The following is a 13,441-nucleotide window of genomic DNA, read 5'->3' as shown; positions in this document are numbered from 1 at the left end:
GAGTGATATTGTCAATATCACCCAGTGACCTGATTCCGGTCTTTGAGATATAGGCAAGTCTGAGAAAGGAGACATTTCAATGTAATTGGCTGGGACGAAGTGACTGCAGGACACTGTCTGGGATTTCTGTGGCACTTCAGGTTGATGCCATGCTTTGTGAATGCAGTTATTCCTTTGAATGCTTGGAAAAGGTACTTACACTTATTTAGAATTTTCTTTTTTGAAATGGAGACACTTTAACATCTAAATTGAAGGAGACTATAAAAGCAAAGTGACTTAAAAGCATTTCAATGGAAGGTTTAATGTTCTTTTCTGGACAAAACCTCAAATTGCACTTTGGCCAAGTAAAATCTCATCCAACTAACTGATTGTCTCTTTGTTCTGTGTTTGTACAGACCACAGCATAATGGTCCACGACTAGTGCTCCTACGTACTATTGCAATACAGATAATTAGTAATCAGAGCTATCACTCTGGGATTCATGAAATTCTCCCTTTATTATTTGTACCATAGTGATCAACTCTCCCAAACATTGCCACAGGTGGCATCCAAGAGAAAAGGGACTAGATCCACAAAGGGGTCTTAAGCTGAACATTACAATGTCTAAATGTTAGGCAGCATGCTACTTAGTAGAATCAACAGCCCAAAGTAAGGTGCTCAGGCTCTCTATACATGACAAGCAGAAGAGTGTTAAGCACCTAAGGGTATGTCTACACTACGGGATTAATCCGAATTTATATAATTCGAATTTGGGAAACAGATTGTATAAATTCGATTGTATGCGGCCACACTAAGCACATTAATTTGGCAGTGTGCGTCCATGTACCGGGGCTAGCGTCGATTTCTGGAGCGTTGCACTGTGGGTAGCTATCCCATAGCTATCCCATAGTTCCCGCAGTCTCCTCCGCCCATTGGAATTCTGGGTTGAGATCCCAATGCATGATGGGGCCAAAAACATTGTCGCGGGTGGTTCTGGGTATATCCTCCCCCCTCTCCAGGAAGCAACGGCAGACAACCGTTTCGCGCCTTTTTCCTGGGTGAACAGTGCAGATGCCATACCATGGCAAGCATGGAGCCCGCTCAGCTCAAGACAGCAGTCATGAACATTGTAAATACCTCGCGCCTTATCGTGCAGTTTATGCTGAACAAGAACCTGGAAAACCAGGCGGCGAAGAGCAGGCTACAGCAGCGCAGCGACGAGAGCGATGAGGATATAGACATGGAATTCTATTGAACCGCGGGACCCGGTGCTTTGGAGATCATGCTGTTAATGGGGCAGGTTATAGGCATGGAACGCCGATTCTGGGCCCGGGAAACAAGCACAGACTGGTGGGACCGCATAGTGTTGCAGGTGTGGGACGATTCCCAGTGGCTGCGGAACTTTCGCATGCGTAAGGGCACTTTCATGGAACTTTGTGACTTGCTTTCCCCTGCCCTGAAGCGCCAGAATACCAGGATGAGAGCAGCCCTCACAGTTGAGAAGCGAGTGGCAATAGCCCTGTGGAAGCTTGCAACGCCAGACAGCTACCGGTCAGTCGGGAATCAATTTGGAGTGGGCAAATCTACTGTGGGGGCTGCTGTGATGCAAGTAGCCAAAGCAATCACTGAGGTGCTGCTACACAAGCTAGTGACTCTGGGAGATGTGCAGGTCATAGTGGATGGCTTTGCTGCAATGGGATTCCCTAACTGTGGTGGGGCGATAGATGGAACCCACATCCCTATCTTGGCACCGGAGCACCAGGGTACCCAGTACATAAACCGCAAGGGGTACTTTTCAATGGTGCTGCAAGCACTTGTGGATCACAAGGGACGTTTCACCAACATCAACGCGGGCTGGCCGGGAAGGGTTCATGATGCTCGCGTCTTCAGGAACACTACTCTGTTTAAAGGGCTGCAGCAAGGGACTTACTTCCCGGACCAGAAAATGACCGTCGGGGATGTTGAAATGCCAATAATTATTCTTGGAGACCCAGCCTACCCCTTAATGCCATGGCTCATGAAGCCATACACAGGCAGCCTGGACAGGAGTCAGGAGCTGTTTAACTACAGGCTGAGCAAGTGCAGAATGGTGGTAGAATGTGCATTTGGCCGTTTAAAAGGTCGCTGGCGATCGCTACTAACTCGCTCTGACCTCAGCCAAAGAAATCTCCCCATTGTTATTTCTGCTTGCTGTGTGCTCCACAATCTCTGTGAAAGTAAGGGGGAGACCTTTATGGCAGGGTGGGAGGCTGAGGCAAATCACCTAGCTGCTGATTACGCGCAGCCAGACACCAGGGCGATTAGAAGAACACACCAGGAAGCGCTGTGCATCAGAGAAGCTTTGAAAACCAGTTTCATGACTGGCCAGGCTACAGTGTGAAATTTCTGTTTGTTTCTCCCTTCATGAAAACCAGCCCCCTTTATTGACTCATTCATTCTCTGTAAGCAACCCACCCTCCCCCTTCCCCCAGCTTTCTTTCAAAGGAAATAAAGTCACTATCGTTTAAAAATCATGTATTCTTTATTAAGTGATTATAAACATAGGGAGAGAACCAAGAAGGTAATCTGGGTGAGGTTTGGGAGGAGGATAGGAGGGAAGTAAAAGGCCACTGAATAAATTCAATATAATGACAGCCTTTTGGTTGGGCTGTCCACTGGGGTGGAGTGGGAGGGTGCACGGAGCCTCCCCACCCCCCCGCGTTCTTACACGTCTGGGTGAGGGGGATATGGAACATGGTGGGGGGGGAGGGAGGTTATACAGCGGCTGCAGCGGCACTCTGTCATCCTCCTGCTGCCGTTCCTGAAGCTCCACCAGACGCCGGAGCATGTCCGTTTGCTCACGCAGCAGCCCCAGCGTTGCAGCCTGCCACCTCTCATCTCAAGCGTCCCTCAAGACCTCACATTCACTGGGCCCAGGATTCCTGGGGGGCTCGACCCCCAACCTTGCTGTGGTCACCTATGTCAGGGGCTAGGATGTCCCCACTCCGGGGTGCTCTCTCTACACTGGATGCTTTCCTGACCCACTGATCATTACATACGATTTAAAGCAATACAGTTTATTTAATTAACAATTAGTTTACAAAGGAATAAGGAAAAATGGGAAAGGTTAAAGGAAACACATCACCCTGCTCTGTGGCAGGGAACATTACAAACAGTGTCTCTGGAACGTCAGGGCAGGTCACCGTCTGTTTCTTGTAAGTCCCAGGCCTCCTTCTCAGGCTCTGGCTGTGCTGCAGGGATGCTGTGGGTTGGACACTTGCTCTGGCGGTGGCCACACGCTCTCAGGCTCTAGGTGGCAGGACCCTTCTTCACAGCGTCACCCCCGCCCTGTCAGGGTTACGATCCCCCTCCAAGTCTGGCCTGCAGAGCCTCTTGGCTGAGGCGTCTCCCTGTGCTGGGCCCACTGCCCAGGGTCCCCCTCACTCTCCCCAGCTGCTCACCATACCCGGCTTCGGACTGCTCCACTCTGCCTCAGCATGGCTGCTCTGCCTCCAGCTCCCTGGGCTGCTTCTCTGCCCCCTCTGGCTCTGGTTGCTACAGCTCTGCTCCCAGCACAGGTCTGCTCTGCAGAATTCTTCTGTGACTCTGCTCCCAGCTCTGACCTGCTTCCTGGCTGCTTGTCTGGCCCCTCTGGCTCTAGTTGCTGCAGCTCTGCTCCCACGGCAGGTCTGCTCTCTCTGGGCTGTGCTCTGGCTTTGGGGCTGCAGCTCTGCTCCCCAGCTCAGCTTGGGCCCCTGCTCTCTCCTTAGCTTGGCCCCACTCTGTCTGACCCAGGCAATTCCAGCTCACACAGAGGACGGGACCCCCTCGACCTCCTGACTCCTTGATTAGCCTGCCCGTCCTGTCAATCAGGCTGACCTGGAGCGTTGGCCTCTCCCCGTTGCCCCTGGGGACTGTCAGTCTCAGGATCCTGATTTCCCATCGACCCTTCCCCTTTTGGTACTGGGAGCTAGCCAACCAAAACACCCCCACTGAATGTTAGTAAGGGGATAATAGTCCCCTTACACTAGCAAACTGAGCAGGAAGCTGCCTAAGTTAGCCACTAGGAAATGTGGCGGAGAGGGGTGTGTGATAAGGCCACACCCCTTAAGGGGCGTAGACACATACATCTGGGCTGGAGGGAGGTGTCTCCCTCTGCTAGGGATTCACAGCCAATTTTCCTAAAGGTAGGTGCCTAAGCCTTTTCTACTGGAGGGTGGGAAGGATTTCCACCCTCCCTTATAGTTTTTGCCCAGTGGTTAGAGTATTTACTCAGGCTGTGGGAGATATAGGTTCAAGTCTCCCATCTACCTGATAGGGAACAGAGACTTGAGCCTAGGTTTACCACATGTTAGGTGACAGCCCAAACCACTGGGTTATGGGGCTTTCTCAGGCTTGCCTCTTAACGCTGTTCCACTTTGTATAAATAAATCAATATTCATTGGCTCAGGGACTGCAACTTAGGTCTCCCATGTGAGTGCCTGTGTGTGTCATTGTCCTGTGACAGTTGGCTCCTTTCTGTCTGTATCTGTTCTGAACTGTATCTGTTACAGTAAGTACAATGTGTAGAATGGGATTTTCAAAAGCACTCAGCATGGCTGAACTGTGTTCCCACTGAAATCAATTGGAGTACTACTGGCTTCAGTGGAAGTAAAGTTAGGCCAATATAGTGTATATTCCACCCCTACTGTTCATTAAGTTCTAATATGGGCCTAGAAGGGGGTCAAAGTTCTTACAAGTCACTGGCTCATCAGGCCAGCATGGTTAAGGCACATCAGTTCCCTAGCCAACAGTACACAATGGCGTGATGGAGCCAGCATCGCATCCGACCACCTTTGGCTTCTTTAACCCCATGGAGCAGCTAGGTTAATGGGAGGTGGCCTTTCAGCATGCGATTAAGCAAGTATCAAACCCACAACTTTTAGGAGTGTAGATGAGCATCTTAACCACTCAGCCACCAGACCTCTTCTAAAGTGGTTACTTGGTTACAAATTGTCTGCAGCAGGGACTACCTCTACTTACACAGTAATAAACAATTCTCTTGCAAGAGGCAAAAAAGGATAATACCAAGGGCTTTTATGCAAAACACTGGTGAGCAAATCCTGGTCCATTGAAGTCAGGGGTACAAAGTTTTGGTACTTAACGCAATAGAAAGAAATTAAACATTTTGTTGTGTGCAAAACTGTATCTACATAACACTGACAGAAAAGAAACAAGGAATTCACTACAGTTGGGTGGTTTTCCCATTCCATGAGAATTTTCAAGATGTGGAAAACTTTTCTGCTCCTGAGTTGATATGAAAAGTCAAAATGTCAAAATTTTTCATTAATTGAAAATCCAAATTTTTTTTGGATCAGGTCAGTCAGAATGTTTTGTTTCAATAATTTTGAAACATTTCATTTCAATTTTGACATTTTAATTTATATATATATATTTACCTTAAATTAACTTTCATTTAAAAACAAAAAGTCATTTTGAACCAAAAATGAAACTTTAATCCAATTTCAACAATTTAGAAACTTAAAAAAGAAACAGGAAATTGTTCAAACCCACCCTTTTCTGCAAAAAGTTTTGGTATCAACGAATCAGCATTTTCCAACAAAAAAATTTTTTTTGCTGAAAAATTCCCCTCTGGCTGTAAAATTCACATTCTACTACAACCAGAGAAATGCCTGCTATACCCAGACTTAAATGTGGTGAACTGCAGGAACAAAAGATAGGCTGAAATTTCCAAAGGCGCCTGACAATTTGGAAGCCCAATACCCACTAAAATTCATGGGAATTGAGTTTCCATATCCCGCAGGCAATTTTGAAAATATAAGCCTGAATGGTTTATTAAGTGTTGGAATTTAGGCTCCTAAGTTATATGGGTGCTTTTAAAAATATTACCCATAGCTGAGCTTAGTGCACAGTTAGCTGTGATTTTTGTAGTGATTAGTCTAACAGTGCTTATAGTGTACTTAGCATCCATGTGTGACTTTTCTCTTCATTTGCTGGCCCCAGCTACTAACACTGGGATTGGTAGAATAGAAGTTGTGCAAGGGGAATGAAGAAATGCTGCTTATTTTCTGCCTCATGGGTTGCTTGTGATTGGGACAGGAGCTAGTTCTGTGTGAAGGAAGAAAGTAACTCAGGCCCAGATCCTCAAAGGTATTGAGACACCTATCTCGCATTGAAATCAATGGGAGTTAAGCATGTAAATACCTCTGAGGATCTGGGACTCAGTCTCCAAGTGGAAGGATTGCAGTAATGCTCTCTCAGGGGTGAGGGGTAGAGGTCAATTGTATTTTACTAGAGAAAAGGTACCATTAATGCTTTAGTGGTGGTACACAGAAGCACACCAGGTATGGACAGTCTGGTTCAGAGCATTTGCTGTCATGTGTTGCCTTAGTTGTGGTTCTGATAGGGAAACAGCATACCAGTTTATTTAAAAACAAGACTCCTAACCCCACCCCTGTCCCTGCGAATTAGAGAGTATCCCAACACAACCCAGATAGCAGAAGTTTTAGTTTGCTTCTTTGAGTATTCCTGGTCTACCTGACCAGCAGGCACTCTTCAAAAGCCTAAACTCTTCTACAGTTTATTGTTAAAATGTTTTATTTGGGACAATGGTGTGTTCTCAGTCATGGGTTGTTTTTTTAAAACATACAGACTTTCCATTCAGCTTCTAGCTCCAACAGACATTACTCTCTGGAGCAGCCCACTGGAATATTAATATTAATATAGTCGTAGTTTGCTCACCAACAGAAGTCCCTTCCTATCTTGCTGCTGACAGGGCTCAAGGGAGGAGAGGCGTCATCACTAGGATAATCTGAGCTCTTCAATGTATTTTCTAACTGGTCATTTAAAGTCATTTGTCTAAAAAAAGCTAAAAATGGCTGAGAATTTAAAAACTGGATGGTAACAGCCCACAAATTCAGTGATGATTCAACCTGGTGATGACCCATGGCTACTGTTCTATGGGAAGTATAAGTGAGGCTCGGCAAATGAGTGTGTGGTGCTGGGAAAGTAGTGTTACATTGTGTGCTTGGCAAATGAGGGGTATATGCTGTAGTGAGGGGCTATATGTGTTCGGGGGCTTTTGTGGGTCCTGGTTGTGTTGTTGGCGGGTGTTTTGAAGAACGGTGGCAGTTGGGCCAGGTAATCCATCATTTGTGCAGTCACCCTCACACAACCAATGAAATTGTTGCATACAAATTAGCTATAGAGTAAGGGTGGTGATTGATTGAGTTACCTGAGATTGCACAATGGTCTAGGATTCTTGGAATGGCACAGATACATGTCTTATTGTAGCTGAAAGCCCGTGCTGTTGCATAGGTATAATTCATAAAGTCAAAATGTCTGAGACCTTTAAAAATTATATGTTAACAGACCACAAATCCTAGTAATTATTCAGACTGGTGATATTCTTAACAAAAAGAACTCTCCACTATGCTTGTAGCTGTTTCCATTGCTTCACACTGACTCTCAGATATTCTAAGCCTGAGTGACACGCAGAAAGAATGACAATCCTAGAATTTTATTATAGGTAAGGCTACGTTTATGTCATGGAGGTCATGGAAGTCACGGAATCCACGATTTCCAGAGACCTCCGTGACATTCTCTGCTTCAGCCCCAGGGGCTGCGGGACTCTGGCACTGGCAGCCAGCGAGGCCCTGGCAGGGTTCCAGCGACAGGCAACAGCAGCGACAAGCGACGGGCGGGGCACCTGCAAAGTTCCAGCGATAGGTGACAGACTCCTGAGGGGGCCCTCCTCAGGGTTCCAGCGACAGGCAACAGCCTCGTGTGGGAAGAGGGGGATGCCTTGGGCGAACGGCTGGGGTGTCCCGTTTTCTCTTTGGGAAATATGGTCACTCTGCAGCTCCCAGCCACTGTAGGCGGAGGGGGAATCCTGCAGCTCCCAGCCACCACGGTTGTGGGGGAAAGCAGCATGGAGCCACAGCAGCAAAAGTCACAGACAGGTCACGGCTTTCGTGAATGTTTGTTTATTGCCCGTGACCGGTCCATGACTTTTACTGAAAATAACCATGACAAAATCTTAGCCTTAATTATAGGTACTGAATTGTAATAGTAGTAATCTCCATTGGCTGTGGGATGTTCTGGTCAGATAATGCACCTGGCTGGCTGACATGGCTCCTTGCTTTCAGGTTGGGATATATAATTCCCCATCACAAATCTAGAACTCAGATGACAGCTACTTATAATTTGGGTCATTAATACAAATCAAAGGCTTGATCCTGAAAATGCTTACCCCGGTGAGTAGACTCATGGATATTAATATCGCTTCAAGAGGACAACTCACCATTATGAGTAGGGCCCTACCAAATTCACGGTCTATTTTGGTCAATTTCACGGTCATAGGATTTTAAAAATCGTAAATTTCATGATTTCAGCTATTTAAATCTGAAATTTCGCGGTGTTGTAATTGTAGGGTCCTGACCCAAAAAGGAGTTGTGGAGCAGGGTGTTGCAAGGTTATTATATGGGGGCGTTGCAGTATTGCTACCCTTACTGCCTTCAGTGCTGGGCAGCTGGAGAGCAACAGTGCTGGCCAGGTGCCAAACTCTGGTATGGTAATGCCACCCTTACTTCTGCGCTGCTGCTGGCGGGGCGCTGCCTTCAGAGCTGGGCGCCCAGCCAACAGCCGCCGCTCTCTGGCGACCCAGTTCTGAAGGCAGCACAGAAGTAAGGGTGGCAATACTGTGGCCTCCTAAAATAATCTTGCGATCCCCCCTCCCCCTGCAGCTCCCTTTTGGGTCAGGACCTCCAATTGGAGAAACGCTGGTCTCCCCTGTGAAATCTGCATAGTGTGCAGTGGTTCTCAAACTTTTTTTTTTCGCGGACCACTTGAAAATTGCTGAGGGTCTCGGCGGACCACTTAATGATCTTTCCAAATGTTGTTTTATCCAAACAATAGTTAGCTAATGGTACAAAGTGCTATATAAAAAAACCCTTAATAATAATTAACTATTTTTGTTCTACAAATAAAAGCGCACAACTCATATTTTAATACACCTCTACCCTGATATAACACGACCCGATATAACATGAATTCGGATATAACACGGTAAAGCAGCGCTCCGGGGATTGGGGGCTGCACACTCCGGCGGATCAAAACAAGTTTGATATAACGCGGTTTCACCTATAACACAGTAAGATTTTTTGGCTCCCGAGGACAGCGTTATATCAGGGTAGAGATGTATCAGTAGTCTTACCTCTCTAATGCGATGGATGTGCCCTCTCTCCCCCGCCACGGCAGCCCCCGAGCTGAGGCTGGGAAGGAGGGGGGTCTCTCCCTCTCTCCCCAGCCACAGCAGCCACAGAGCTGAGACTGGGAAGGAGGGCTGTCTCTCCCCAGCAGCCGCAGCCCTGGAGCTGGCTTTCTCTGGCCACCACAGCCCTGCATATTCCAAATTCCCACCAGTGGCATAGCCAGGATCCAAGAGCAGGGGGAGCAAACATAAAAAAGGCGCCCCCCCTCGCTCCTCTGGCCGCAGTTGCCGGCCACGCTGTGCGGGCCGCCATGCTGCGCCCTCCCCCCCTGCTCTGCCTCCTCCAGCCGCGCCCGCCGCCCCCCCATTGGCTGCCGGCCGCCCTGCTGCGCCCCCCCTTGCTCCTCCGGTCGTGCCGCCCCCTCCCCATGGCTCCTCTGGCCGTGCTGCCCCCCTTTGCTTGCAGGAGGTCAGCGCCGGCCGGCAGGCGCGCCGCTTTTTAAAACGTGCTGAGGGGAAGCGGCTGCTTCCCCTGCACCCCACTAGCTATGCTACTGATTCCCACCACCCCCTCTTCTCACCCAACTGCCCTCTCCCACCTTCTTCCTATTCCCCCCAAGGCCACCACCTCACCTTACATGTTCATCTTCTCCAGGGGTCCAGGCACCTAATTAGTAGAGCCACGCCTGCGTGGCTCTACTAATTAGGTGGGTTGGCCCTTCATGCTTTTGTGTACGGCCACCCAGGCGCACATCTTAGAGGGAACTATCCGCGGGCCACCTGAATGGAGCTCGCGGACCACTGGTGATCTGCGGACCACAGTTTGAGAACCTCTGATATAGGGTAAAAGCACACAAAAGACCAGATTTCACGGTTTGTAATGCATTTTTCCTGGATGTGAATTTGGTAGAGCCCTAGTCATAACACAGTAAAGTTGGGAAATAAATTGGTTATCAGAGAGCAGGACACACAGTATTAGCAATTGTGAAAATGGGCTTAGAATGTTGATAAGACTATTGGAAGACCCTTGAGTTTTTCCTATCACTCTTTATCTGTTGATTTACTTCCAGGTGTGTGGAAGTCTTTTACATTTACTTTCATGCGGGGAGATTTGAAGAGCCTTATGTCAGCATCACCAAGAAGAGGCAGATGCCTAAAGATGGACATTCAGAAGAAGTTGAGAAGGAAGTGGGCCAGGCTGAAGGCAAACTGTTTACACATAGATCTGCATTCAGCAGGGCATCTGTGATCCAGGCTTTCCTCGGCTCAGCGCCTCAGCTGACACTTCAGCTGTATATATGTGTCCTGCAGCAGGAGATCACAGCAGCTAGAAGTATGTATAGTTTGTGTCCAGTCTATATATTGGTGGAGTGAGAGTTGGAGGGTCAGAGGTTACTTTCTGCTGAGCTGCCTACCTTTGCCTCAGCTGGAGGAACAGGTTTGAAACAACTTCATTTGCTGGGCACATTCCAGTGGGTTTCAGCCAGCTGTTACTTTGTACTGCACCCAGGTTCTCCTCTACCCCATCAAATTTTAATTTAAAGCACTTATTGTGGCATCTTTTGAGTGCTGTATAAAAAGCAATCTTGTAGATCATGGCATGATAAGGAGACAGCTTATCAAGGAGACAGAGGAACTGACCTATATTTAAGGAGAAAAAAATTGCCCTGTGTTCCCCATTAAACACTTGGCCTGGGTATATGGTAGAGCATATTTTCTCCATGCTGGAACAAAGAACTACTACCTTAAGAAATAAAATAAAATACATACAGAGAAACCTTAAAGGATTTCTTCTTCCTTGGCTGTTGCCAAGGTAAACCTTGCTTCTGCTGCACCAGAAGGACATAGGCCTGTGCTTCCCCAGCTGATGTTCTCTAAGGCCCAGTTATCAATCAGGTAATAAGAGGAAGGATTTGGTCAGCTGAGTGAGCTTTAGGTGGCTGCCTCAGCAAAGGTGCTTCCCTGCCAGATTACTGAATGGCTCCTTTGGCTGAGAAGCCCAGGCAGGCTACGCACCTTTGTTGGTTTCGCAGCTGGGGAAGCCTCGAGAAGTGCCCCATGTAACAACTTATCTAAATATTGTACTTTAGCTGCAACTTGGGGAGAGGGCAGGTATGCACATGCAGGTTCTGGCTCACTAGTGAGGACAGTTATGATGGTGGCAGCTGTCATCTCACTCAGGGCCATCCCTAGCTATTTTGGTGCCCTATGCAGCCCCCCCATGGGGGGGCTGTGTGGGGCCCTAGGCCTCTGTGGGGGGGAGCTGGTCCCAGGCCTCCGCAGGGGGGGGAGACTGTGTGGGGCCCCGCCCCAGGCCTCCGCGGAAGGGGGGGTCTGGCCCCAGGTCTCCGGGGTAGATGGGGGGAGGGGGGCTGGCCTCTTCCTGCGGGAAGTGGAGTGACCCGGCCCCAGCCGGCTCTGCTCCCCTGGCTCCCAGGCTTGGGGGAGGGGGAACCGCCCCCCAGCACTCACCGGTGGCGCAGTTGGGAGCCAGGGGAGCGGAGCAGGCTGGGGCCAGGTCGCTCTACTTACTGGTGAGTGCAGGCCCAACTGCTTCTGGAGTCCTCAGGGGAGTGGGGGCGGGGCTGGAGTGGAGTGGAGCAGGGGCGGGGGCCATGGGGAAGAGCCGGAGCAGGGGCTGGAGCAGCGCGCAGCTGCACAGGGCACCAGGAAATGTGGTGCCCCAAATTTCCTGGTGCCCTACACAGCTGCGTACTTTGCATTTCGGTAAGGACGGCCCTGATCTCACTGACTCATTAAGTATGAAACGTAGGTCTAAGTTGATGGTCAGAGAGGCAGATGATTGTGCCCCACTGACGATCAACTGACCCCTTGTCATTTGACAGCATGCAACCGATGTGGTCTGTCGACTGAGCTGAAGTATTCATTTCAGATGTAATGGGCACTTCCCCCATCACACTGTATGCTCCTTTTATCACCTCGCACAGAAAACAAGTGGGCGGAGCTGACTGTAGACCAGGACCTCCCATATAGCAGGTGTGCTGATGCTGCTGACAAAAGATGCTTAAAAAAAATTCAAGTCATAGTCTGTGTGTCCAGCAAAGCTGTGTTTCTACGACCCCATGTACACACCTTTGTATTCTTTAGCAATACAACAGTGCTGATTTAGAGGTGATGCACCCTAGTTAGAAGGCGCAGCTCAGCATGCAAAGAGATTGAAAGAGTGAAATTTAGACTGATCAGGTTATGGCCAGGTGTACTGCAAGCACACAGCATACAGGCTTTCCACACATATCTGTCAAAGTACCTCACTGCTGACTGGCAGCAGCCTTCTTTTCCATGTTGGGATAGACACACTGAATTTTTTTGACATTATGACAGTGAAATGGTCACAAGAGACTGGACTAAGATCACTGAACAAATTACTTATTCAAAGCTAGTCAATTAGCCTTTGGCAATGGTACTTTTTAAACAGCCAAAATGAAGTTTCCTTTTCCAGGCCTCTCAAAAGCAATGGATTTACTTGTACAGGGAACTGGGTTTTCACAGTGCAATGTCCATTACCAGCATGAATGCATCTAAAGCAGCTGGCACTAAGAAATTAATCAGCATATAGTGATATTATGTCATCTTAAGCAGCTGCCAGCTTTATTTTTAAAGGCACCCAAAGTGCTTATTTAGGCACATAGCTGTGTAGATTATTGAAAGACAAAGCATTGCTCTGGCTACTTCATTGTGCCTGACAGCTAAGATGAATTAATCCCGTGCAGGGTGAACCATGGCATGGGGATGAGAACAGAATGGAAGTATCCTGCACTGAGCAATGTAATTAGCACTTGGGCTCCAAGTGCTGATCTGCAGATGGCGTTTGCTTCAGAAAGGTCATCTGGGTTGTTTTTCCCGCTAGTACTGTTGGCTGCTAGTCGCTGTCACCAAGAAGAAAGGCTCTGTCTCGGGTCATTAGGATTGATAGAGAATAACAAATACAATGGCAATTGGTACGTTCACCAAAACCAAACAGTCAAGAAACTTCACAGAGTTCTAAATCACAGATTCATAAGCAAATTCCTCCACTCAGGCAAAGACAGCAGCTACCATGCATGCCACATCATCCCCCTCCACGCCTGGCTTGGAGCAGTCTAGAGCAGATAAGTGTCACTATATAATACTGAATGAAAGGGACTGACTGATTACTTGGAAAGCATTGCACCTGTGTCTTCACAGACAGTGATCCTTCCTTCAGACATTTGGGTCTTATTTCTTTGTAACTTTCAAATCTGAACTTAAACCCGTTTTAAACAGGAGGCTGAA

General features: G+C 48.2%; 1 protein-coding gene across 1 annotated transcript in view; it reads left to right on the top strand.

The window, feature by feature from the left end:
• XK (X-linked Kx blood group antigen, Kell and VPS13A binding protein) overlaps nucleotides 1–13,441 on the top strand; it is a 28,583-nt gene that overhangs the window by 6,332 nt on the left and 8,810 nt on the right. Inside the window, exon 2 of the mRNA XM_065400182.1 lies at nucleotides 10,240–10,502. Within this exon, the coding sequence (XP_065256254.1) occupies nucleotides 10,240–10,502 (263 nt within the window). The remainder of the gene's footprint in view (nucleotides 1–10,239; nucleotides 10,503–13,441) is intronic.

Source organism: Emys orbicularis, chromosome 1 (genome assembly GCF_028017835.1).
Source record: "Emys orbicularis isolate rEmyOrb1 chromosome 1, rEmyOrb1.hap1, whole genome shotgun sequence".
NCBI lineage: Eukaryota > Metazoa > Chordata > Testudines > Emydidae > Emys > Emys orbicularis.
The sequence above is the reverse complement of the archived record's forward strand: the minus strand, read 5'-3'. Positions and strand labels throughout refer to the sequence as shown.